General features: G+C 41.1%; 1 protein-coding gene across 5 annotated transcripts in view; it reads left to right on the top strand.

Annotated features, from left to right (window-relative positions):
- The first annotated feature begins 8,586 nt into the window (after positions 1–8,586).
- ATP9B (ATPase phospholipid transporting 9B (putative)) overlaps positions 8,587–27,719 on the top strand; it is a 179,128-nt gene continuing 159,995 nt past the window's right edge. For all 5 annotated transcript variants that reach the window (XM_080581008.1, XM_080581010.1, XM_080581009.1 and 2 more), the window contains exon 1: positions 8,587–8,742. In XM_080581008.1, coding sequence (XP_080437134.1) covers positions 8,648–8,742 — 95 coding nt within the window. In that variant the 5' untranslated portion in view covers positions 8,587–8,647. The remainder of the gene's footprint in view (positions 8,743–27,719) is intronic.

Below are 27,719 nucleotides of genomic sequence, written 5' to 3'. Positions count from 1 at the left end.
GACTCAAGTATCATTTCCATAGGATACTGACAAGACAAATCTGCACTTGTCAAGAGGAGCCAAACCTTTCTCCCAGCTCCTTCTTTCTTGCCTTTGTGCTTCATGTGCTGTATTTATGGTTGGGTAATGTTTGGTTGGTTGGTTGGTTGGTTTTGCATTGATTTGCATTAAACAAATCTCTACTCCTATAAAAATAAAACCTTAGCTTACAGAAGAGTGAGATTCTTATACTTCATCAAAAAAAATTCTTCTGCCTTTAATCTCTTGAAGTTTTTCATTAGTGACAGGGAGAAACTGTAATCTTTGAGTGAATAAAATGCAGGAGGTCTTTTTGGTGACGGATACTCAGAGAAGCCAGACTGCAAGAAGAGCAGCAGCCTCAATTTTTTTTCCTATACCAGTGAAAGTTCTGAGAACCTGCTATGAAGAGATCAGCACCGTGCAGAAATCAACACAAAGGCAGAGCAATTTACCTAATATATTTGTCTTCTTTCTACTTTTTGTTGTTTGTTACCATACGTTCTTGTTTCCTTATACTTTCTGTTGGGCCCTCATGTGAAAACCACCAACATAAACGTGCTGTGAGTTTTATTCAATGTCAAATGAGTTGCTTAGAACCTGTTGTTAAGAGGTTGGATTGTGTAAATGAAAGGCTAAGTCCTTTGTTTTCTCTCCCTCATACAAGAGGGTGCAGCCTTGTACACTTCATCCAGCTCATGATTTCAAGACTCCCTGCCTTGGACAATCAGTAGCGTAACTTACAGTAACTAACAGTTTTAACTATTTGTCAATTGAAGGAAGTATGGATAACTCCCTGTTTGTTCCGGCTCCAGTGAAAAATAGGATGGAGGTTATCTATGCTAAAGCGCCCCATGAATCTGAGGCATGAAATAAATGAAAATACCATTATCACCCATTTGGAAACATAGGAAGATTTAGACAGCATAATTGCTGAAGCTGGAATTTAGCCAGGATGCCTAGGCTGAACACACTTCCTGCTGCAAGTACTACCATGGATTATTTCCTGACTGCATGTGTCCAGGACCTGATTTTTTGCTTGTGTTATAGCAAGCTGTCATCTCCTTTCAGTCTTGTCCTAAATTAAGAATGACATATTACATCCAAATCATAGACCTGCACTATCAACAGCTCATAGAACAGTCTTCAACATAATCAGTGCAAGTAATTTACCAGATAAAAGAATGTTAATAGCAAGTACAGTATAATTTATGTGGACACAAATTGTACCTATCTTTCAGAAGAAGAAAGGCACTGCTGTGCACAAAGAGTGGATCAAGAGCAAGGTCAAGTGTAAGCACTTCTGTTTAACATGCACAGCCTGAAAACAGCAGGCGGAGCTTTCAAAGACAGATGAAAATTATACCCAATAAAGTTATTATAAATAATTGCTGTTTTTCTCTCCTAGTGTGTTTCATATGAGAGAGGCAGTTATAAATGGAAGACCTATTCATTAAAAGGCATTTGATGAGGACCTTCTCATTTCAACAAGTTAGAGTTTAAAGTTTACAACTTATAGTACTACAAAGGAAATGGTCATTTTAGTTATCTAAATGTCTTAGCTAGCATGTGTAGGTATGTATGCAAAATGCTTTTCCAGGGATTTTTTTTTTCTTGCTTTTGCATCTCATGTCCTGAATATGAACAGAGGTGAAATTTTGCCTTTGGATTTAAGGAGTGTCTTCTCTTTCTGTAAGTGGCAGAGCCTACAGTATGCTATGAATAGGCTCAGCTGTGAGAAGTAAATATTTTCTTGATATGTACCAGTACTTGGGTTTTATTAGTTGCACAAAAGATCACATTATGTCTAATTTTTTTTTTCCTTTTCCTCCTTATGCCTCTATCTCATAAGCAGAAAGATTAAAGCAAAACATTCAGAACTACCACGCTTTCTCTTGATAGTATCTAAACATAAAGCTTCCACTCCCTCCACAGAGAACCTGCTCTTGGCATCATAGGGCATTCCCCAAATACATCCCCTCAATGTTGTTGTTTAACCCTGGCAAGCAGCTAAGTATCACACAGCCACACGTTCACTCTCCCCAGGTGGGATGGCAGAGAGAATTGGAAAAGTAGAAGTGTGAGAAGTCATGGGTTGAGATAAAGACAGTTTACTAGGTAAAGCAAAAGCCACACGTGCAAGCAAACCAAAACAAGGAATTCAGTCACTACTTCCCATCGGCAGGCAAGTATTCAGCCACTTCCAGGAAAGCAGGGCTCATCACACATGATGGTTTCTTGGGAAGAACAATGTCATCACTCTGAATGTCCCCTCCTTCCTCCTTCTTTATTCCAACTTCCACTGCTGAGCATGACATCATATGGCATGGAATATCTGGGTCAGTTATTTCTCTTCCCTTAGTTGTTTATTTTAATCTTGTTTCATCTGTTGGCTTGCTGCATCTTGTAACTAGAAGTTTGATTATATAATTATTCTTACTAATGTCATGGACTCTGACTCTGTGCCTCTGTAGTCCAAGAAGGATCCCGGTGAGTTCAGTCTCAATGTATTTCAGACTCTATGCATTATTTCTAACCAATGCACATTTCTAACAACAGATGTGATCACTGCCAGTTTTTGTGGATAACCTATCTTGTCTGCTTTACAAAGTACATATTCGCATTCAGTCTTAAAGCTCTTCACAACAACATTATCTACTTTCACAAATGCTGTGTTTGGTTACCAATTCTTCCAGATTTGGTTAAATTAAAACCAGCTAAGGATACTGCAAACTGCAGGTAATTTGTGTTTGTAGACTGATCAGTCTTTATCCTGGTACTTTGGAGACCACAGCTGATGCTCTTCATCCAGTACTATTGAGGGCAACTCTGGTTTCAGTTTGTGTTGTTGAAGAAGCTGACTGTTTCTAGTTCTGAGAAAGAACAATTATCCCCCACCACCACCACTTTTTTTTTTTCTTCTTTTTTTTTTTTTTGTACATTTACAGGGAATTCCCCAAGGTCTGGGAAAATCTTTGCAAATTATACAAACAGACAAAACCCACTGTAATTATCTTTTGAATAGTAATGGAAAACTACCTCTAAGAGAGGGACAATGAGCTGAGTAGGAACAGACTGAAGTTCAATGCAATATTGGGGAAGAAGCTAGAGGAAAGACACAGGAGGAGACAAGACATTGAAAATGATGAGCTGTGAAAATGATTTCTTCATCTCATGCCGAATTGATCTGAATGTAGCTGCCATTCCCAGTAACACAAAAAGGGTGTGGTAGCAGTCATGAGGCTAGGAAGGTAAAAAATTATGTGTCTTACATGGATAAGTATCTTAGACGTACTATACAAAGAAAATCTGCAAGATTCAAACTGCTTGTTAGAGTGAAATAAGTATACAAAGAAATTATGTCTAGGTTTTACTAGTAGCCAGACCTCTTGTTATCTACAATGATTGAGGGGAGAGGGGTTCCAGAAGTAGGTCTGAGGAAAACAAGAAATAAATTTGCTATGAGCCTGAGCTGGTGGCTGGGGCAGACACAAAGAGATGCCAGAGAAAGAGGAGGTTGAAATTAATTTCTGATTTTTGAAAGATATACTATACAAAACACTAAGTATTTTGTCACTTATCATCTAGGAACTTTTTTTCTTTATCCCCTTCTGTATAGCTCTCAGAACAAAGACCCCCCTAATCCCACTTAAAGCTTTTGGGTACAATTGTAACAGAAACTGCAAAAGCAAATCACATCCACTGAGTTTGATACCATCGATCACAACTCAAGTTTACACTTGGGCCTTGTTTGTCCTTCCATGACCTTTTCAGAATCTCTGAAACAACACAAGATTTGTAATTAATCTATGGGTGCATTTTCTTTCAGTTTCAAGGAGTAGTTAAAGCAGCTGTATTTATTTATTTGAAAGATCAACAGTGTGGAATTTGTTAAAATAAATCCACAGAGAACACTCAAAAAATTTGTGTCCTTTCACAGTGCTCGTGTGTTTTCTTGTTGATTTGCACCAGAGAACATGGAAATATTTTATTGCCTAGTCTCTGGTTTTACAAGATCAGAAGTTGCTAATCCAGCTAAAAAGTTTTGAGTCTAAAGTATTTTTGTCCGATTACAACAAAAATAAAACAATAAAAAATTGCATTAAATTTAGATATATTATAAGGATGAGAAAGATTATCTCAGAATCTAATTAGAAATTAAAAGGTATTGGATTTTTGATATATATTGAAGAAATATTTAATTTACATTGTTTTTTATTTTTTTTCCTTTTGTTTATCAACAATAACAATTAATAGTTTAAATGAAGACATGACTGATACTTGTATCAGAAGTCACCAAAGTGTACATTTGTTTCCAAAACAATTTGATTTAAGTACTCTAGGATTTGCTTTATTTTTTTAATATTTTATTAGTATTATTATTACTGTTGTTGTTGTTTTGCCTCATATGTTGCCCAGTGAATTGGAGAAAACACCTTTTCCGCCAGACTTATTACTAACTGGAAGATACATCTCTGGCACAACCCAAAATACAGCATATATGCAATTTTGCTGCTTTAACTGTAAGAGATTTTCCTGGTATTCTATTCTTATAGAAATATTGTGTAGAACACAGGTGAGGTGGCACACAGCTGGTGTGAAGCCTGTGCTGTGGGACCCACAGTTTGGTAAGGACGGGCTAAAAAGGAGGAAGAGATTTAGCAGTCCGTAAATCCTGCAGAGCTGCAGAGAGCTGACATTTACCAAAGAGAAGACCTTGAAGAAAGGTCTGAAAGAAATGTAACAGCTGGGAGCACAAATTAATTGACAAACACTGAATGCTGTGAATATTAAAAATACAATGTAGAGAAATAGAATTTTCTGTTTTGTGGTGATGTAGACAACACAGTAAGTAGTGTTTTGTTTCCATTACCTATTACCTATTGTGTCTGAGTTTGGTTTGATAGTACAGTAATATTTTCTATGATTATTTTTACTTGCTGGTGCTTCTAAACCTATTGATTTTGTTGTGTAGCGGCATTGCCTGTGGCCTCATTGTCTGCAGTAATCTTTTAAAACAAGGATTCTCTCAGAGAAAAAAATATTGCTATTTTTTTTCTTTCCTATAGCAAGAATACAATTTTGCTACATCCTAATAATATGGATTTAAGATATGGAAGCACTATTAGAATTATTAAAACTGATAACTGTAGCTGTTTTAGCTCCCTCTTTTTTGTATTTATTCTCCTTCACTCTGACTGTGTAAGAAATGATTCGGTTTAAACTTTCTTGCTGCCTTTGGCTCATCCTATAAAGACAACAGGATTCTTTCCTGCACTCTGTGTTGCTGTGCTAAGGTTTTGACAGGGATTTTTTATGCCTCTAGATGTCTTGGACTAATCTGCAATTTCCTGAAAATCTGGAGGCAGATTCTGAGCTGGTTCATCACTGATGAAAAGTTCCACAATGAGGTTCTTTGCAGGATGGGGTGAGAAAATACTTAGTATAAAAATAATGTTTTTTTGTTTGTTTGTTTTCATAACTCTATATGAACCTTCCTGAAACTCATTACTTTTGTTTTATATTCAACTGATTTTAGTAGCACGATTAAATTTTAGATTTATGATTTTAGATTTATTTTTTTAGATTTATGTTAGTGTAACTGATTTTAACATTTGGCTCTGAGAATGACAGTGTAGAATGAATTATCTTCAAACTGTCTTTAGTCTTCCCCTCTACCCTAACCCAGACATGCAGAGGATTAGGAGGGAGGGAGCACTTAACCTTGAACATTTACAACAGAAGTAGAATGGCAGTGAAAGTATAAATTATTATAAAATGCCCTCTGGGGACATCAGGCAGAACTAGTTACAGATAGATTCTGCACCTGTAGCAGATCCATGTAACAAATGAAAAACAATTTCCATACCTGCTCATTTCTAGTTAAATCAAGAGTTCACAAGATCCATAAATCATAGGTTCTGGATTGCTGCCACTTGTTATACATGCAAAAAGATGCAAAAAAAGAAATACGGAAAGAATGATATAGAAAGTTTATTTCAGAATGGTGTTATGATGATATTTAAGTGATAAATGTTAGTTAGCCAGTATTTAATAACAAATACAAAAGAATTTCTCTCCTGAAATGATTTTTTTTTTTTCATTTTGCAAAATAATACCTGCCTGAGATGCCTGACTGGAAAAATCCAGATCAAAAGCAAGTTTATTCTGTGACCTTTTAGGATTTCTAAATAGAAATGGATACACTATTTTCAAAACGCAGGCAGGCTTGTTATGGACATCTTGTGAAGTCCTTCGATATCATATGCTAAAGTCTCAATTTTACATTAAAAAAAAAACTGATATAAATTTTAAGAATTTTCTCTAAAAATAACAAAACAACCACCATAAAACATGATTACATGAAAATCTAGAGGCAGAACTGCATGATGATAAATGCCACACAACCAAAGTATCTGATTTGCGAAGCTTTTAGCGTTGTATGAAAATATTGATGCAGAAAAGCAGTGATCAAGCTTGATCAAGAAGCTGAGATAGAGATACGTTTCCACTAACTATCACAACTGCATGTTTTAAACAGATATTTGAAAGAAACAAAATTGCATGCATTTAAAAAGATAAATGTTCAATTTTTTCATTCTCTTGGCCTTTGATTTACTAAAAAAAAAAAAGTCATTTTCTTCTCTAATTACTTATTAGCAATTTATCACACGGGTGGTATCATCACAATTTGTTTATCACTACAGCAGCTAACCAAAAGAAGTTATAGAAATGCTTTGCTGTCCTGGAGGTGTTAAATATACCACTGAACGTGGCCTTGAGCAACCTGAGATCAAACTCGACTTCTTTGAGCAGGGGCTTGATCTGGATGATACCTGGACATCCCTTCCAACCTAAATTACAATTCTGTGATTTTATCAGTGTACTACCATCAACTTTATAATGATTATTGCAGTTCCAGAGCTAGATAAATTTCTGCCCCCTTGTTGGTGTTTCTGAGTGTTTTCTTCAAATACCCACCAAAGTCTTGACACACACCCAGCAGAGGGATTTTGCTTTTATTCATTCCTATGAGCCCTGTGCCTCCACATCCTGTGCAACTGTTGTTCCTGCTCTCCAGCTACAATTTTGAGTGGTCTAGTACTGTTGGTGACTCCAGTAACCAGATAATGTGCTTAAAGTCAAAATATTGCTTAGAAATATTTGCACTTGGCAAGTGATCTTAAGCATTGCCAGTGCTTCATGATCTTTGCTCTATAAGATCGGAGCATCCTTCAGTGTATTATCCGCTGTACAATATCCACTGTGTATTAAGGTGCCTCAATATTGACCATTCCCTTTTGTTCTAAGGTAGAAGGACACTCAGAAACCACCTCTGCCTTTGTTAAATAACCCAAGGCCAATAGGAAATCTCTTGGGACAAGGATGTGCTGGGCTCTGTGGCTCTCAATGGCAGCTTCCACATCAGGGCCGTGCCACAGGACTGGTAGTGGGGCTGCGCTGGTAATGGCCTGCAGAATAACCTGAATTCATGTGAGAGGAAGCACAGTACCAGACTTTTGAGGGCCATGTTGCTGACATGCTGGCCCCATCCCACAAGATAGCATGACTTACATATAAATGTTAATGTCCTTTGTAAACTACAGCTGAGACACCTCCTACTCTGTTCAGTTCTTTGAGGTATGTAGCTTGTAGTTTAGTTCTTCACCCAAAATTTTGATATGCAGATTTTATTTTCAGGTCACATGTACTTGTACTGCAAAAACGGTAACATTTCAGTCTGAAATGTCTGGCAAGTCAGAGCAACTTTGGCACTGGGGAGTGCAACCTTCATCCATTTGTTGTCCTTGGATGCCAGTGCTGCTGCTACCACACTGCACACTTCAGGCCTCAAACCAGGAGACTAAAGGTTTCAGCAGCACCATTAACATCTTTTTGCCATTTGGTATCTTCAAAGCAATAAAAGGAAAAACCCTGCATCCTAGAAAACTTACTGCCACCTTTAAGTAATTTGCATAATCAAGAGATTCATTGCCAAAGATCTTGATCTAGTGAATAATGTCTATAGGCCCTGGTATTCTGTAAAATAGCTGAAGATTTTTGTCATTGGAGAGATGTCCTGTCTTTCCTTTCCTTTCCCTTCCCTTCCCTTCCCTTTTATTTTTTGTTAATACTGAATATACATTAAGAAATATATTTATTGCCCTTCTTTATACTTTTGCTGGAAGTCTCTATTTGTGATGGTGTTAGGCGTTTTGCTCTTCTGGCATCCGATTTCATATCAAACGATGACATCCTCCAGTAGGTCTGTGCACTCCTAATCTTCCAAACGTTTATTTTTTTCCTTCGGTGACTTGTGCATTGACCTTTCCCTTACGAGACCCCATAGGCTGGCTCGTTATCCTTGACTTTACACAACGCCCGTTTCCCTGTCAGAACACCTCCGGCTCGCAAGACCCGTCCCTGCTTAGTGACAGAAAGCTACCACCCTCCATCCACAGCGCCTTTATTTGCTTCGGGGGGCGGCCCGAGGCCCGCCGCGTCCCACCCGCCCCCCGCCCCCTTGTTTATGCCGGGGGCCCCTCCCCGGCGCTGCCTTCCTGCCGCCGTGCGCCGGCCGTGACGTCAGGGCCGGGCCGCACCCGGCGCGGCGGCGGGGCGCCCCAAGATGGCGGACCAGATCCCGCTGCAGCCGGTAGCGCGCCGCGACCCGCGCCGGGCGGCCTATTACAGCAGCGCCTCGGCCGCGCGGAGGCACAGCAGGTACGGGCACGGCGCGGCTGGGCAGGGCAGGGCGGCGGCGCGGCGGCACAGCCTCGCGGCGGCCCCGGGGCGCAGGTGGCGGCCCCCGAGGGGCGGCGGCGGCGGTCCCCGCCTGTCCCCCGCCGCCCTCCTCGGCCCCGGGGCTCTGCCTCGTCCCGGCGGTGGGTCGCGGAGCCGGGCCGGGCTGTGCGGCGGGCGCTGCTCCCGGCCGGGCGGCTGCGGCCTCCGCCTGCCCGGCCCCGGGGAGCGACACGCACAGCGCCCGCGGCTCCGCGGCCCCTTGTGCCCGGGCAGCCGGCCGCACCGAGTGCGCTGCGCAGGGCGCCGCCGGTAAACGCGCTGCGGGGCGGCTGCCGCGCCTCGGCGTGTGGCGCTCGGGCTTGCCCGAGTGTCAGAACTGACCCCGGGTTTCTTAAAACGCGCTCTTTTTTCGCGGGGGAGAGGGGTCAAGAAATTTGAACAAGCCGGTTCGGAGGTTTGCTACCAAATTAAGCCTTCAGCCAAGGAGTGAATGGGGTTTTCTTGTTTGTTTTTTGCTTTGCTATTTTCCATGACTTCAACGAATACCATCATTGCCTGGAAGGAAGCACTTTACCCCATACTTCTTCATATGTCCATTGGGCAGCACTCCTGCAATGTCAGTTATGATTATAGTTGTGTGAGTTGACTTTTTTGTTTTAAGATACTGCTCATGGGCACAAGAACTGGAGGGAGCACTTGTAATGTATGAAAGTAAATGAACTTCCTAAGCACAGAATAGTTGATGATGCTGTTCTAATTCAAATAGTCCATTGTGAATAAAAAAGTATTTCTTTCTCTAAGTGGAATACCTAGCAGAAAAGGTAGTTTAAAACTACGCAAAGCAGTTTAGGCTTAAATTAATAGATGAGCTTGCAAATATTCATAGAAGATAACTCTTATAGGACAGCCTACAGTAGTAGTGTTCCCCGTTTCACTAGTATTTGAACGTCTGACAATATGTAATAGGCTTATCCTCTGTTTTAAGGGAGGGCAGCGTTATCATACCTATTTCTCAGAGAATTGAAGCAGGGAAGCTCTTCATGTGATCTATAAGCCTTTCAGTAGGTGTTCCCTTGGAAGAAAAAGGGAAGGATTATATAGGCAAACACTTAGTCTGTCAAAGGTATCAGGTGATTCTGTTGTAGGTTACCCAGGAGCCAATTTTGGTAACTTGAAAAGTGCTATAGATATGATGGGCCAAGTTCATAAGTCAGGTGAGTACATAGATTTATGGAAGGTATGTTTTCAGGCAATAATTGCAGTTATTTATACAAACTGTTTAAATCTGGACGTATAAACAGATTTGGGAAGCTGTAAGATCCATCAAGGAACTACTGATTCATTATAGATCTGCTTCTTAACTTCTGTCTTATTTGATCAACACTTCCCTTCAAAGTTTATGGATTTAATTCCTTGTAGTTTGTTACACCCTTCAGAGTTACGGTCTTTCATAATCTGTATGCTTCTCAAGTGCAGGTAATATGTATTTATTTTACCAGTCCTCCACACAAATGATTTTTTATGTTTTTAATTAGTTCTGTTCAACTAGTTGTAGGCTTATAAAACATTTAAAAGTTAACAGGTGTGTTTATTACTTCTGATTATTTATTTTGATCACTTGATTAAAATTTGTGCCCTGAGGAAGTCCATGAACTCTTACTCGCATTAGTTACTTAATTTTATATATATTTTAGGGTTAGTTGGTTAGGTTGAACATTCACCTTCAATAATACCATGCCCTGAATTTGAGAGAACTTGTTGTGTGCTTTGGAAGGTGTCCTTGTGGACCTGTTTTTTTAAAAAAAAATAATAATAATAAAAAAATGCTTGTCTAGATTCTACTGCAGGTGACGTATGTAAAGACAAAGAGGAAATAGAGCAAGGCACGTTAGTTCAGGTACAACTCATAAATCATGACTTAAAACTATAGTTGGACTACATCTCCTAAGCCTTTATGCATGCATGGTTTATCCTCCTTTGCTAACTTTTATCTTCACCATACGCTTTTAAGAAGCCTTGCGTTCCTGTGGAAACTACAGCAAAGGTCCTGAAGTTGCAGATAGTCCTAATAGGGTTGAAGTGAAGTCACTGAGGTCTCGGATATGTAGGAAGTTATCACAGGCATATATACATAATAATTTAGCCTAAAAGGGCGTAATTCATACTTCGGAAGATGACTAGAGACAAACACTGGTAAAAACAACAGATTTTTTTCAAATCTCAGAATTAATCCGACACTGTGGTTTATGGGCTCTCAGGAACCTGTGACTTGCCATGATTTGTTTGTTTCTTCAGCAGAGAACTTACATTTTGAAAATTGCCTCTTTTGAAAGCTTATACACAGATTCTTAACTGCAGTGTGTTAGTGGTTTTTAACTTGAACTTGTTGCCCTGCTATTGGCAACTTCAGATAATGCAACAAAACAGTTGCTAACCTTTCGTGGCCTCAAAGCTAGTTTTTAGGACAATTTCTTTTGCTTGAGCTAACCAGCCTGTGGAAGTCTGCCTCTGTTGCTGTAGTTAGTTCAGCAGTAAGGACAAAGGTTTTCTCATTGTGTTTGGACTTAACTGCACTTTTGTACTAGAGGGTACTTTGGCTGACCATTAGCACATACTGAAAAGCTGAAATGTTTTCCCCATGCACCTAAAGAAACTTGGTGATGCTATATACCTGAGACTGTATGATTCTGTATAAGATTGGATGGAGAACTGATTATGGTCTATGGTTAGAAACCAGGGAAATCCATTTTGAAGTAAAAATTTGTATTCCAGTTATTAACAATTACACTATTAGGCAATTATTCAACTTTAATAGTTATAGAAAGCTTGGAGAAAGTGATTGATGTGCCACTTCGTAGTGGGTTTACGTGGCATGGTTTTGGTACTGGGGGCCTGCAGGGTGGCCTCTGTGAGAAGAATCCAGAAGCTGCCCCATGTCAGATAAGGGCCAGCTCTAGTCAGCTTCAAAGGGAGCTGCTGCTGGCCAGGGCTGAGCTAATAAGTGATGTTTTTTGTGCCTCTGTGAGAGCAGATTTAAGAAAGGAGAGGAAAAAAAAACAAAACTGCTGGGGAACAGCAGCTGGCAGAGAGAGAGAGGAGTGAGAAACAGCCTTGCTGGTGCCAAGGTCAGTGCAGCAGGAGGGCAGGAGGTGCTCCAGGCACGCAGCAGCAGTTCCCCTGCGGGCTGTGGAGAGGCCCCTGGTGGAGCAGGCTGTCCCCCTGCAGCCCATGGGTCCCACACGGAGCAGATCTCCACGCTGCAGCCCGTGGAGGAGCCCCCGGTGGAGCAGGTGGATGTGGCCTGGAGGAGGCTGCGGCCCATGGAGAGCCCCCGCAGGAGCAGGCCCCGGGCCGGAGCTGCAGCCCGTGGAGAGGAGCCCACGCAGGAGCAGGGGGTCTGGGGGGAGCTGCCGCCCACCCGTGGGGGACCCGTGCTGGAGCAGTTTGCTCCTGGGGGATGGACCCCGTGGTACGGAGCCATGTGGGAGCAGTTCTTGAAGAGCTGCTGCCTGTGGGCAGCCCCCGCAGGCTCAGTTCGGGCAGGACGGCATCCCGTGGGAGGGACCCCACGGGGAGCAGGGGCAGGGAGTGACCGTGAGGGAGCGGCGGAGACAAAGTGTCAGGGATGGACCACAGCCCCTATTGAGCAACCCTTGTGCCCCTTTTCGTCATGTTTTCTCCCCCATTTTCTTTGATCAGGGGGAGTGAGAGAGCAGCTGTTGTGGAGCTCAGATGCCCAGCCGAGTAAAACCACCACACACTTGTTTCGACACTTTGTCCTTCAACACAAAGTATCTATTATCTACTAGAAAAATAGTTGCTGCTTATGTTTATGCCACGAAGGGAAAAGAGGACCAGAGAACTTCCACAACCACTGTAAATGTGCAGTGAGACTAACACCCTTGTTCTCATGTTAGTTTGGTATCATCATCAGAATAGTTATTGGCTAAACACAGAAAGGAATTTAACCGTGCAATGTCTGTTTGTTCATATGTGAGGTAAATGTAAGCAAACCAAGAAGCTTGGTGGAATTTTGAAGCTGATAAGGGACTGAGTTAAGCAGTGGTCAACCCTCATTTATCTGTAAGCAAATTACTTGGTTTGTTCAGGTGTCCTGCACTTGTTACTGTCAGTGTACACCTCTATTTGGTCTAATAGTGTTAAGGTGTTGGGACACCTGAGCTGATAGCAGGAAATCAGGTCTTACCAGCTGTGTCCAATATTACGTAAATTCATTTGTGCTCCAGGTATTCACAGAGGTGTGCCTGTGTCATGAAAAATATTCATTCAGTGGAAGGAATCTTCTCACATGATTATGTGTAGTATGGGTCACAGCAGTGTGCTTACGAATGACTTAATACTTATGAATGAAGGTGTATCGGGTGGCTGTGGTAAAGCAAGCTGTGGAACACCTCTGCTGTTGGCTTGTCAGTTTCCTTGCTGATAGGGTAACTCAGTTTTTAAGAAACTGCTATGTGTAATTGTCAGTCTTGTGTGCCATTAGCACATAAGACAATCGTGTGAGAATTAAAATAGATTAAAATAATAGGCTAAAGTTTCCTTTGCCCAGGTAAACGTGGGATACTTGTTGCTTAATAACTGGTGGTTTGTTGCGTATTTCATGTTGAGTTCACTGAATCCACATACTTCCCTGATACATACAAAAGTCAAATTTTAATAGTACATAGAAACAAAGATAATATATTACAGGATTGCTGTTCTTATATTTTTTCATTTATATGGAAGTTGCTCCCAGCGATCATGCAGTCCTGCTGTTTAAGATTTCCCAAGGTGTTCGGCTAGGTTTCACAGGGAATTAACTAAAGATAGAGACAAGCAAATGTCAACAGATAGTACTTGATGAATGTACAGTGATTTTGGGACTTATTTAATTTTTGCTGTTGTCTGAAGTGAGCTTTGTTGAACTACTCTGATAGTTGCTGTCTCCTCCCAGTTGTTTCTCTTCATTAGAATCACATGCTCTAGTTCTGAACTCCAATGTGGTTTTTGTAGTTCAGGTATTATTCTGTATTGCAGTGACAAAATATTTGCTGGTCTCTTTAGTTCAGGTGTAATAATTGAGATTAAAAACTTGCACAAACAATCCAAAATGTTATTTGTTGATGACATATATATAGATCAGAGGTAATAGGATGTAGGTTCTCTTGTAGAACGGTGTTTACAGAGAGCTCGTGACTTATTTGGCTTTAACTGGGTCTGGAAAGCCTTGCAAAACATCCATGATCATTAGAAACACCAAACATTGATGTATATCTGAGTTCATCTGTTGAATGACTGTATGCAAGTGATACTTGGTGGTACTTTCAATTTTTTTTTAAATTGTTGGTTGCTATGATACTCTTTTTCTGCATACTTGTGAATGTTTGGAACAAAAGTTCATAGAGTCTTTGGACAGGTACAGATTTTTCAGAGGTTGCATTTCAGTCTGCTCTTCTACCCCACCTATTAGTTGAACATGTCTACTTATTTCATCCTGATTTTGAAAATGACTGAAACTAAAAGTTTCCTTTATAATCTTTACATTAAAATTCAAATTAGTATAGCTTCTGTGAGAAAGCCAAGACCAAAGTAAATTTACTTCTGAGTATTTGTGTTGAAACTACTGTTACAAAGTATCAGTAACTTCTTTAAACGTTTGTTGTTTCACCAGAAGCAATAATTGTTTAGTCTGGGAATATAAATGCTGTTTTACTACTTTTTTTTTGTGTAGAGATAGCCTTGTTAACCATTTACTCAAGACATGGTCACAGAAGCTCCTTAAAGTTGAGCAACTGTGGGAATGTGGTGGAGTAAGGTACTGGTTGTTAGTTGTCTGCATGTGCACTGACATACTTGAGCTTAGTCATGGAGAAAGCTCCTATCATCATCTTATAGCACTTTGTTTAAACGGGAGCCACTGTCTTGTGTGCTGCTCTTTTTTCCCCTAAGTGACAGGCAGATGGAACTGGTGACTAAGTAAATATCAGATTAGTCTAAGCAGATTTTCTGTAGGTCAGTATTTTTGCTTGAGATAGCAACTCAAAGCAAGGCGTACTGGTATTTTCTGTGATAACACAAATTACAAATGTAGATTCACCTGATAAATACTAAAAGTATCATAAACTGTGTGAAAAGCCAGAATGGATATTCCTTGTATGTTGAGGAATAAAACATAAAGCTATATGTTATGCTGATACATTCATGTAAATGTGCATTGCATTCAAATATACTTTTTTTTAAACATAAGGGAGAAAAGATTAAAAATGGTGCAAATAAATCTCTGCAGAATTGTAGTTAGGAGAATCATTGAATGGTTTAGAAAGGACCCTTAAAGATCATCTAGTACCGTTATACCATTCTTATAAAATAGATCTGTCCTGTATGTTTGTTCTGCAGGAAAAGTATTGTCCCAGTGATTTTTACTGATTTCACCTGAAATTCAAAGTGTTTGCCTGTTTTGCAAAGCGAAATTTCATATCAAAGAAAAAATCAGCAGTTCTTTTGCAGGGCGTGTTGTCCTTTGTCGTTAGCCTTTCTTTAGGTATGTTTTTGGTCAGAGATTTACTGCTGGTGTTAGGAACAGTGTCACTGAGTCGTTTTTAGTCTGCATCCCTGAGATGCTCTCTCTTAATTCTGGATCTTTCAACAGGGCTGTCTAGTTGGCACCTTCACATTTGGGATGTTATATTTGTACCATACTTGTTAGGTCTGCGTTTTCAAGGCTCTCTCAATTTACGTCAAACAGTAGTTTTTAGCAGTGAATTTTTAAAACTTTCTTCTTGAATTGTCCTATGTTCATTGCTCACATATTTACATTCCTGGATTGAGTGTTACTCTGCTTTCTGAAGACTCGATACTTAGGCTAATGTTACCTTTTGGGACTGGCACCTTTAAGATGTAGTATAGGTTTAGATTCTGATATTTTTATCTGGGAAAGAGGTCAAAGTAGTGTGAGGTATAACTTCTGAAGAATGGCCTTGCCATATGTTAATGCTTTCAGAGCTTTTACATGGTGTATGTTGTCATACGTTATTTTAGTTTCTGTGCCTTTTACTTTTCAGAGCAGTCTGATTTTAATCATGCAGGTAACCAAATTACATGCATGTTGAGCTGCTCATGATATCAACTGTAAAATATTTTTACACAGAAAGACACTTGTATTGGTGTCATACTCAGGAAATGGTTTGCTATACTTTGTCTGCAAAAGTACATTTTGACAACATAGCAACTTTAAGTGATTTTCATAAGTTGTAGTTCTTTGACTTGATATTACTTAGAATTATGTATTTGGAAAAGATCGGCCTTTTATGTTTATTCTAGTTACTCTTTACACACCAAGATATTCTTTATAGACAAGTAGTTGTAATATTGAGCATGATTATTAGAATAATCTGAATTCTGATCTGAAACACTTATTTTTAGGCACAAAAATGTTTTGAGAACTTGCACCACTGAAGTTCAGATTGCTATTGCAGATGATGATAGTTCTTTCAATGAGCATGTATATCTGTGTGTTTTTCAGGTTGTTTGTGTTTAAGCTGTGTTTTTACCCTATATTTGCATGCTTTCCTGGTTTTTATTAGTAGTATCCAAATACGGTCATTTGTGTTCTTTGGGCAGGCATTTGGATTCCTTAGAAAGGGGAGAAAAAGCAATTGATTGAGCTGCAGTATCAATAACAATACCCAGTAACAGTGATAAAATGGCCCTGTTGTTGTGACCAGTGATGTTCCCTGCTAATTAAAAATAAGTTCTAGTGAATGCAGATGTTTCCTCAGGTCTGCTGTGTATAAATGGAGATTCGCTCATCCTGTCATGGACTGAAAAAGATGTTCCATTAAGGTGTGTGTTATGCTTTGTAAGGTGAGGAAAGGGGAGTAAGGAATGGTGGCTTTTTTCATGACAGCGTTCCTATGCAGATCTTCTGAATTTTTCTTCCATATATAGCTCTAGCAAGGAGGTGTGTGCTAGGGAAGAGAAAATTATTATAGGGTTGATCAAAAATGGAGCCTAATGTTTTTCCAGAATCGCTATCTGCATTGCTTGGGAAAGGCTGGGGGCACCTTGATTTAGCTTGTCTATTGCAGTAAATATTGTTCATTTCAGTGACAAACTCAGTTGTAAACTTACATACAGTAAAAGTACTTTTTCTATTTTGTTGTTTGGTTGACAAATGTGCACTGTGACAGGAGTGTTGTAATAGGTTTTCAAAGATTTGGCTATGCAAGGACATAAAAGCAAAGTTATCTGTTGAAACTCAATAGAGAAACTTAGTTCTACAAATCTTTAGCTTCCATAAAAGCTGTCCAAAAGTGTAATCTGATTTAAAATCGAACTGCTTCGGTTAGTGTTTTCTTCCATATGGAGATCTCTAACAGGCGAGTCGGTCCCTGATGGTGCTTATGAATTTGTAACAGAATTTTCTTTGTGTGTGTATAGTTGGGCCAGGACTTGGATTCAGAGACTTCGGAAGTGATACTGATTAGGTGTGCACTTGCATTACAGGCACGACTACTGCTAAAGAAAAGCACAGCGACAAGCTGTTTTTTCTGTGTTTTTGAAGGAAAAGGTTAAAGGAAATTCTTCAAATTCTACGCATTTACCTGTAGAAAGCTTTTCTGTTGTCCACTTCTTTTATAATCTAGGAACAAGGCGATTGCTCTGTAATTCAAGCAAACTTCCTGCTTTGTAAGTCGTAGAGATGTTTGAAATTATAGGGGAAAAAAGTAATTTCCGGTCTTTAGAAATGCAGAATAATATTTGGGGAAAAAAGGTATTTATAATTTGATTGTTCTCATGTGACTTGTAGCAAATAAATTATTTTCTGGAGACGTTAGAAGTTTGAATAAGAGGAACAGTTATATGAAAATAAGTTGCATGCTTATGGATGAATGTACACTTAATACAACTTTTCTTGCTGCTGTGGAACGTTTCATGGTTTTTTTCTTTGTTGTGGGATTGTTGTCAGTAAAAAACGCAGCCTACAACAGCTGTAGTTTTTTTGGTTTCTCCTCTAAGAAATAATTCCTGCTCTTCATATGAATGGGCCTGCCCCTTTCTTCATTATTCCTCTTACTGCACTGCCTCAGTTTGGCAAATTCGTGCTTTATTTCGGACTGTGGAGGTGTTCATGTAGGTTAAACCTTGGAGGAATTACTAGAAGTAGAGCAGGATAGGGCTGAGACAGATCGTGCTGCCTACCCCTCAGTCTTTCCCCTCCTGATGTCCAGAAGCAGGAGGAGTCCTGTGGCTGGCAGCAGCAGAGATTGAGCCAAATGTCCAGTGCTTCATTGTCAGGTGAGTTAAACCAGATAAATGGACATCGATGATTGCCTTGCACTTTCCTACTTTTTTGGATGTTTGAATCAGAGGAGCATTGCTCTTTTAGACTAACAGTAAGCTTGTAGAAAATGCAAATTAACTAGGGATCTAAATAGGTAGCCAGACTAGATTTAAATGAATTAAAATGGTTTCCATTAACAGTTATGGGATACATATAACTCTGCATCCACTCTGCAGCTCTCAATGAGCTATGCTGGACCTTGTTCTCACCAATAGAGAGGGGCTGTTGAAGAATATGAAACTCAAGGGCAGCCTTGGCTGCAGTGACCATGAAATGGTGCAGTTTGGGATCCAGAAGGCAGTGAGGAGGGAGCACAGTGTGCTCACTACCCTGATTTAGCTTCAGCAGAGTGGTCTCTGCCCTGTTCAGGGATCTGCTTGGTAGAGTACCACAGGACAAAACCCTGGAGGGAAGAGGGGCCCAAGAAAGATGGTTAATACTCAAGGATCACCTCTGCCAACCTCCGGAGCGATGCATCCTAACAAAGAGGAAGTCAGGCAAAAATGCCAGGAGGTCAGCATGAACAAGGAGCTCCTGGCCAAACTCAGACAGAAAAAGGAGGCCTACAGAGGGTGGAAGCAAGAACAGTTAGCCTAGGGGGAATGCCGAGACATTGAGCAGCCAGGGATCACATTAGGGAAGCTTAAAGCCCTGTTAGAGTTAAATTTCGCCAAGGGCACCAAGGACAGCAAGAAAGGCTTCTATAGGTATGTCAGTGATAAAAGGAAGACTAGGGAAATTGTGGGCCTTCTCTATAAGAAAATGGGAGACCTGGTTACCCGGGATACAGAGAAGGCTGAGGTTCTCAATGACTTTTTTTGCCTCAGCCTTCACCAGCAAGAGCTCTAGCCGCATAGCCCAAGTCCCAGAAGGCAAAGGCAGGGACTGGGGGAATGAAGAACTGCCCACTCTAGGAGAAGATGTCTGAGATCATCCAAGGAACTTGAAGGTGCACAAGTCCATGGGACTTGATGAGATGTATCCGCAGGTCCTGAGGGATCTGGCAGATGAGGTTGCTGAGCCACTGTTCATCATATTTGATAAGTTGTGGCAGTCTGAAGTTCCCAGTGTCTGGAAGAAGGGAAACAACCCACATTTCTAAGAAGGGAAAAAGTAAGACCTGGGGAACTACAGGGCAGTCAGTCTCTTCTCTGCGCCCAGCAAGATCATGGAGCAGATCCTCCTGGAAACTCTGCTAAGGCACATGGAAAATAAGGAGGTGATTGGTGACAGCCAACCCAGCTTCACTAAGGGCAGATCGTGCTTGACAAATCTGGTGGCGTTTTAAGATGGGGTTACAGCATTGGTAGATAGAGGATAAACAACTGAGGTCATCTACCTGGACTTATGCAAAGCATTTGTGCACAAGCATATCCTGCACTGTTTCTAAATTGGAGAGAAGTGAGTTTGATGGATGGACCACCTGGTGGGTGAGGGACTGGCTGCATGGTCACACTCAAAGAGTTGTGGTTAAAGACTCAATGTCCAAGTGGAGATCAGTGACGAGTGGTGTTCCCCAGGGGTTGATATTGTGACTAGTATTGTTTAATGTCTTTGTTGTCAACATGGACATTGAGATCAAATGCACTCTCAGCATGTTTGCCGATGACACCAAGCTGCGTGCGGCTGACATGCTGTAGGGAAGGGATGCCATCCAGAGGGACATGGACAGGCTTGAGAGGTGGGCCTGTGCGAACCTCATGAAGTTCGACAAGACCAAGTGCAAGGTCCTGCATTCAGTTCAGGGCAATCCCAAGCACAGATAGAGGCTGGGTGGAGAATGGATTGAGAGCAACCCTGAGGAAAAGGATCTGGGAGGCGTTGCTTTATGAGAAGCTTGACATGAGCCAGCAATGTGTGCTTGCAGCCCAGAAAGCCAACCATATCCTGGGTTGCATCATAAGAAGCTTGGCCAGCAGGTCAAGGGAGGTGATTCTTCCCCTCTACTCTGCTCTCAGGAGATCCTACCTGGAGTCCTGCATTCATCTCTGGGGCACCCAGCACAAGAAGGACATGGACCTATTAGAACAAGTCCAGAGGAGGTCCACCAAAGATAATCAAGGGGCTGGAGCACCTCTCCTATGAAGACAGGCTGAGGGAGTTGGGGTTGTTCAGCCTGGAGAAGAGAAGGCTCCAGGGAGACCTTATAGCAGTCTTTCAGTACCTAAAGGGGGCCTACAAGAAAGCTGGAGAGCTCCTTCTTTGTCAGGGATGTAGTGATAGGACAAGGAGTAATGGCTTTAAGCTAAAGGAGCTTAGATTTAGATTAGATACAAGGAAGAAATTCTTTACTCAGAGGGTGTTGAGGCACTGGAACAGGTTGCCCACAGAAGTTGTGGATGTCCCATCCCTGGAAGTGTTTAAGGCCAGGTTGGATCGGGCTTTGAGCAACCTGGTCTAATGTAAGGCGTCCCTGCCCATGGCAGGGGGTTTGGAATTAGATGACCTTTAAGGTTTCTTCTAACTCAAGCCATTCTGTGATTCTGTGATTGTTTAATATTAATGTTCTTTTTTTTTCTTAGGAAACCATATTTCTGTCAAGATGGCTGTCTTCATAGCTGATTTAGTAGCATCCATGCTGAGAGTTTTGATGTCTTTTCTTTGGCTTCTTTATTCATGTTGCTTTCAGTGCTCCTCTATTTTAATAAAAGTTTCTAGGATTATACTCAATTGATTTGTCACTCAAAGCAAATCAGCACTTCAAGCAATTAAGTGTGGAAAAATACTAGATAACAAAGACATAACGATTTTTGTCCTTATCCTAGTTATGAAAAATACATTATTCATTATACTATTGTTTTTAAATACTGAAGCACAATTTTCTAACACAATAGCAAAATTGCTTTTGAAACAGAATAAATTGCTTGCCAGTTCAGAGGCTGTATTTTGAAGTCAGGATTACTAAACATGATGGTGCTTATGCTCGTTACATTCCCTACTTGGTGAAGCTCCATATTTAAAAGTGCAAAATGAGATAATTGTGAAAAAATGTTTATAATGGTAAAAATAACTTTATGGTTAGGACATTGATGTACTCCACAAATATTACCACATTTACAAGAGTAGTATTAAATATTAAGTAGATCTGTGAATGTATTTCTCAGCCAAGTCTGTTTCCCTTAATTCTCTTGCATTAACATATTCTGTCAAGAGAGAACTTTAACCATGTTTGCTTTGTTACCTTTGTGTGTAAAGTAAATTATTTTCCAAGTCAGACACTTGTTCAACTTTATACGGAAGTAAAAAGGGTCTCTTATGTTCCAGAATGTAGCTGCATACTCCAATGTTGTCTGGCAGATTGTGATTTCACTGGATGGTGTCACAAATACACTATTAATTGTTCAGATGTCTAAAAGCAAAATACAATGCAAAAGAAAGCTCTGTATTAAAGCAAGTAACTGCGATAATGTAATTTGCAAATTCAACCTGGAGAGATTATAAAAGAATTGAATGTGAATCTGTTTAAACACAGGCTTGTCTTTTTCTGAAACTCAGTGTAACGTCTTTTTTAAAGCAGATATTTTATTGTCAAGTGTGTAAGGTTTGAGTGTTAAAATTAGCTTAATCTGAGATAATCCATACAATTTTGTGTAATATACATTGTAACCTGTAATAACTGCCTTGTTTTGGGAAGGTAAATTTGTATAGTGTTCTCTTTTTCTTGATGACCATTTAGAGTAATGAGAAGGGAAGAAGTATTGCCAGATTGCCATATCAAACTAGACATCACATGCACCTTTTTGCAAACAACATGGTCAGTAAAGTTCTGTTTTGTCATGTTTGTTTTAAACTGTATTTTCATATTTTTGAAGGGGGTAGTGTTAATGTTATTTCTGAAAGCATTTTCCACTGCGTATTTCAACTTTCTGCGAACTTTCTGGGCACTTTTAAACGAATGTATACTGTTTTTTAATTCCAGACTTCTGTTGTGTTTTCTTCTGTGTGGTTGTGCTTTTGCATCATTTGAAACACATGAAGATTCTGTTCACAAGGTCTAATGTGATTAAGGTTCTCAGGTGACTTGCATCTTCATTTTTTTTCCTAGTTATATATTTTCTAACCTGGTCTGAACAGGCGACCAGCCTTTAATGACATCTCATACTGAGTGATTCAAAGGAGGTACAAGAAGCCCCTGGGGCACCACCTGCCAAACAAAAGAGTCTCTCTAGCTAGTGACTGGTTAACCAGCCATGTTTTTGTATTGGATCTTCCTTTTCGTCATTTTGCTACAAAGCCAGTGTTAAGTAGGTGGGGTACCTTTTCAATAGAAAGCTAGTATGACAATACATTATCTCCTCCCCCCCCCATTTTCTAACACCCGAAAAGATTAATAACAGTTATATATAGTAATGTATGTATAATATACAGTATACAACAGCATACATCTCAGAAAATCTAGGTGAAAAGGAAACGCTTTCACATTTCTTGTTTTAAATATACAATAAAATAAGAAAATGCAAATCCAGTGATGATGCTTTCTCCTGGTTAGTCCTGGTATTTATAATGTAACTTTATAAAATATTGGATTTGTCTGTCAAGATTTGGACTGGCATATCTTTAATATTGCTGAACATACTGTTTTGTGGCCTCAGTAGTTTGCTCCATAATACCCTATAAATGCTTCTGATTGTTTGGCAGTCTCCTCAAACTCTTTGCCATTGCTTTTCCTGAAACATGTATCAATACACAGCTTTTTTTTTTAGTTTTCTGAGATGTCATCAACTTATCCTCAAAAATATTTTTTAAATGTTCAGGATAACAGAATTACATAGGTTGGAAGAGACCTCCAAGATCATGTAGTCCAACCTCTGACCTAACACTAACAAGTCCTCCACTAAACCATATCACTAAGGGCTGCATCTAAATGTCTCTTAAAGACCTCCAAGGACGGCGACTCAACCACCTCCCTGGGCAGCCCATTCCAATGCCTAACAACCCTTTCAGTAAAGAAGTTCTTCCTAACATCCAACCTAAACCTCCCCTGGTGCAACTTTAGCCCATTCCCCCTCGTCCTGTCACCAGGCACGTGGGATAATAGACCAACCCCCACCTCTCTACAGCCTCCTTTAAGGTACCTGTAGAGAGCGATGAGGTTGCCCCTGAGCCTCCTCTTCTCCAGGCTGAACAAGCCCAGCTCCCTCAGCCGCTCCTCGTAAGACTTGTTCTCCAGACCCCTCACCAGCTTCGTTGCCCTTCTCTGGACTCTCTCGAGCACCTTGATGTCCTTCCTGTAGCGAGAGGCCCAAAACTGAACACAGTACTCGAGGTGCGGCCTCACCAGAGCCGAGTACAGGGGGACAATCACTTCCCTAGACCTGCTGGCCACACTGCTTCTTATACAAGCCAGGATGCTGTTGGCCTTCTTGGCCACCTGAGCACACTGCTGGCTCATATTCAGCCAACTATTAACCAGTACTCTCAGGTCCTTCTCGGCCAGGCAGCTTTCCAGCCACTCATCTCCTAGCCTGTAGCGCTGCTTGGGGTTGTTACGCCCCAGGTGCAGGACCCGGCATTTGGCCTTGTTGAACCTCATACAGTTGGCCTCAGCCCATCGGTCCAGCCTATCCAGATCCTCCTGCAGAGCCTTCCTGCCCTCGAGCAGATCGACACACGCACTTAGCTTGGTGTCATCTGCAAACTTACTGAGGGTGCACTCGATCCCCTCATTCAAATCATCGATAAATATATTAAAGAGAGCTGGCCCCAGTACTGAGCCCTGGGGGACTCCACTAGCGACCGGCCTCCAACTGGATTTATCTCCATTCACCACGACTCTTTGGACCCGGCTACCCAGCCAGTTTTTAACCCAACGAAGCGTATGCCAGTCCAAGCCATGAGCAGCCAGTTTCTTCAAGAGAGTGCTGTGGGAAATGGTGTCAAAAGCCGTACTGAAGTCAAGGTAGACCACATCCACAGCCTTTCCCTCACCCACTAAGCATGTCGCTTTGTCATAGAAGGAGATCAGGTTCGTCAAGCAGGACCTGCCTTTCATAAACCCATGCTGACTGGGCCTGATCACCTGCTTGCCATGCAAGTGCCGTGTGATGACACTCAAGATAATCTGCTCCATGAGTTTCCCTGGCACTGAGGTCAAACTAACAGGCCTATAGTTTCCCGGGTCTACCCTCCGGCCTTCTTGTAGATGGGCGTCACGTTTGCTAGCCGCCAGTCGACTGGGACCTCCCCTGACGGCCAGGGCTGCTGATAAATGATGAAAAGCGGCTTGGTCAGCTCTTCCGCCAGCTCTTCTCGCAGTACCCTCGGGTGGATCCCATCCGGCCCCATCGACTTGCGTGCATCTAAGTGCTGTAGCAGGTCGCCAACCATTTCATCATGGATTATGAGGGCCACGTTCTGCTCCCCCTTCCCTTCCACCAGCTCAGGGTACTGGGTATGCAGAGAACAACTGGTCTTGCTGCTAAAGACTGAGGCAAAGAAGGCATTGAGCACCTCAGCCTTTTCCTCATCTCTCGTCACTAAGTTTCCCCCCGCATCCAGCAAAGGATGGAGGTTCTCCTTAGTCCTCCTTGTAGTGTTTATGTATTTATAAAAATAAATTTTATCTTTAACAGCAGTAGCCAGATTGAGCACCAGATGAGCTTTGGCCTTCCTAATTTTGTCCCTACACAGCCTCACAACAGCCATATAGTCCTCCTGAGTAGCCCGCCCTCTTTTCCAAAGATCATAAACCCTTTTTTTTTTCCTAAGCTCTAGCCACAGCTCTCTGTTCAGCCAGGCCGGTCTTCTTCCGTGCCGGCTTGTCTTTGGGCATGTGGGGACAAACTGCTCCTGAGCCTTTAAGATTTCCTTCTTGAAGAGTGCCCAGCCTTCCTGGACTCCTCTGCCCTTCAGATCTGCCTCCCAAGGGACTCTGCCAACCAGTGTCCTGAACAGCTCAAAGTCTGCCCTCCAGAAGTCAGGATAGCAGTTTTACTGATCCCCCTCCTGACTTTGCCAAGAATAGAGAACTCTACCATTTTGTGGTCACTCTGCCCAAGACAGCTCCCAACCACCACATCTCCCACCAGTCCTTCTCTGTTTGTGAACAGAAGGTCAAGTGGGGCACCTCCCCTGGTAGGCTCACTAACCAGCTGCATCAGGAAACTATCTTCCATGCTCTCCAAAAACCTCCTAGACTTCTTCCTCTGAGCTGTATTGTATTTTCCAGCTTATGTCTGGGAAGTTGAAGTCCCCCATGATAACAGGTGCTGATGATTTTGCGACTTCTGCCAGCTGCCTGTAGAACTCCCCATCTGTTTCCTCATCCTGGTTTGGCGGTCTATAACAGACCCCCACCAGGATGCTTGCCTTGTTGGCCTTCCTGCTGATCCTAACCCATAGGGACTCAGCCTTATCATTCCCAGTCTCAAGTTCCGCAACATCAAAACACTCTCTAATATACAGAGCCACACCACCACCCCTTCTGTGCTGCCTGTCCCTTCTGAAGAGCCGATAGCCAGGCATTGCAGCACTCCAGTCATGGGAGTGGTCCCACCACGTTTCAGGGAAGGCAACCAAGTCATAGCTTGCCTGCTGCATGATGGCTTCCATCTCCTCCTGTTTATTGCCCATGCTGTGTGCATTAGTGTAGATGCACTTCATTTGGGCCATTGCCTTCTCCCCCGGCCCTGACGTTGTTCCCCCCAGCTCTTCTCTAATGAGCTTTATTTCATCCCCATCCCCCTTCTTACCTAGTTTAAAGCCCTCTCAATGAGCCCTGCCAGTTCCTGGGCTAGTATCTGTTTTCCCCTTAGAGAAAAGTAGGCTGTCAGTGTACTGTGCGTTAAGTTCTATATAAAATTCTCCTGTTGAAATATTTGTTTGGTATTTCTCAGTTCAAGTGTTTTCTCCATCTGTGTTGTAAAGATTTACTTCTGGGACCTTGCTTGTTTCGTATAAAACTGTGATCTTACTGCTTAGTCAAAGATGTGTACTGAACATACCAGCTCACCCAGCAGGTGAGAGAATGGACTGAATTCCTCAGTTATGAGAGGTTTTTTTTTATTCTGTATAGCTGTGTAAATTCATGTTACACCGTAGATGTTCCCAGGTACTGGAATTCATTACTTCTAAACTGGTAGCATGTATCCTGGCATGAATTTGGGCTGTTGCAACTCTTGCTTTTCCTGGACAGTCCCCAGGTACATCTTGGCAGTTGGAGCGGTCTAGGGATGATTCCCTTTGAACAACTTGCAAGGAGTCATCCTGCTTTTTGGAAGCCAGGAGTTTTAAGGGCAATACAGGCTGCTTTGTATTCAGTTTATTGATGCGGATACAGCCCTACTGTATATTCAGATGTTTAGAGCTTATGTTACTTTTTTTTTTTTTTACGTGTACAAATACACCAATGAATGGTTTATTTTTGTTTTGTTAATTACTGTTTTTATACAAAGATTGGGTTTAGGTTTGGGGGAGGGGGGGGTGGAATGAGACAGTCCTTGTATGCATATTCCAAAAGATGAAGTACCGCTTTCACACAAGAAATCAGTAATTTTGAAGCTTCACATTTGCTAAACACTTCTTTTGTGACTCAAACAAAAAAGTTTTTTTCTGAGCTCGTAAAATCATTCTTTGCTACTCCTAATGCAAGAATAAATTCGAGAGATCAGTTTTAGATTACACAAAGAATAGAATGACGAGAGTCTTCTAGACTTCCAAACTGCAGTGTTTGAGAATTAAAGAATAAAATACACATGCAGAATCTCTTTATTCTAATCAGATACTTTTTCATCAACTGGTCTTATTTAAAGACTGCTTAACTACAATTATCAATAGTGTCAAGTAATAGTTTTTATATACATATATTTATTTTTTTTTGCATCTGTTAGGTTTGATATTTGTTGTGTATGTTTTTAAGCATTAATGCAGCCAGCTTTTCTAACTGTTTAGGTCAGATCTAGGATGATTTTCTGTATCGTGCATTTGTATTAACATCCATTAGGGTTATTGTATTTGTTACTGCATACAAATAGATGGTCTTTGCTTGACTCTAATTCCTTTCAAAATTTTTTTCCAGTTGATATCCTCACTTGATATCCTCATTTGTCCTTTGAATAGTCTGTGACAGGAAACCTGAGTAATAGTTCAGTTATTTCATATTTTTGTACCATTAAGCCACTGAAAGTGAATAAGTTACACAATTTTCAAGCACTTGGGGGATTTTTCTTATCAAATATTCAGGTGTTTTATCTGACCATAAGAGGCATTCCACAAGTGTAAAATTGAAGTGGTGAATGCTTTCTGGAGAGGGAAGGACCATTGTTAGCCTAGTGTTTCATAGGTCCCATAGGAAAGTGTTTTAACCTGCTGAATATTTCTATGTAGACTTATAAAAATAACTAATGTTTTACTAACAAAAACTAATATACTGATGAGTTGTTTAGAAGTTGTGACTCAAATAGAGGTCTGCACAGGCAGGAACAGACGCAAGTATAACAGGAAAGTAGGCTGAAGCTCAATGGAAATACAAAGTTTGTTTCCATGAAAGCTCACATCATTTGCATCTGCTATAAACTTTGCCAAGTGTCCTAGTTTCAACTAGGGTAGAGTTAATTTTCCTCCTAGTAGCTGGCATGGTGCTGTGTTTTGGATTTAGGATGAGAATAATGTTAAT

The sequence above is a fragment of the Anser brachyrhynchus genome (assembly GCF_964034855.1).
Source record: "Anser brachyrhynchus genome assembly, chromosome: 2".
NCBI lineage: Eukaryota > Metazoa > Chordata > Aves > Anseriformes > Anatidae > Anser > Anser brachyrhynchus.
This window is presented reverse-complemented; position numbering and strand designations above follow the sequence as displayed.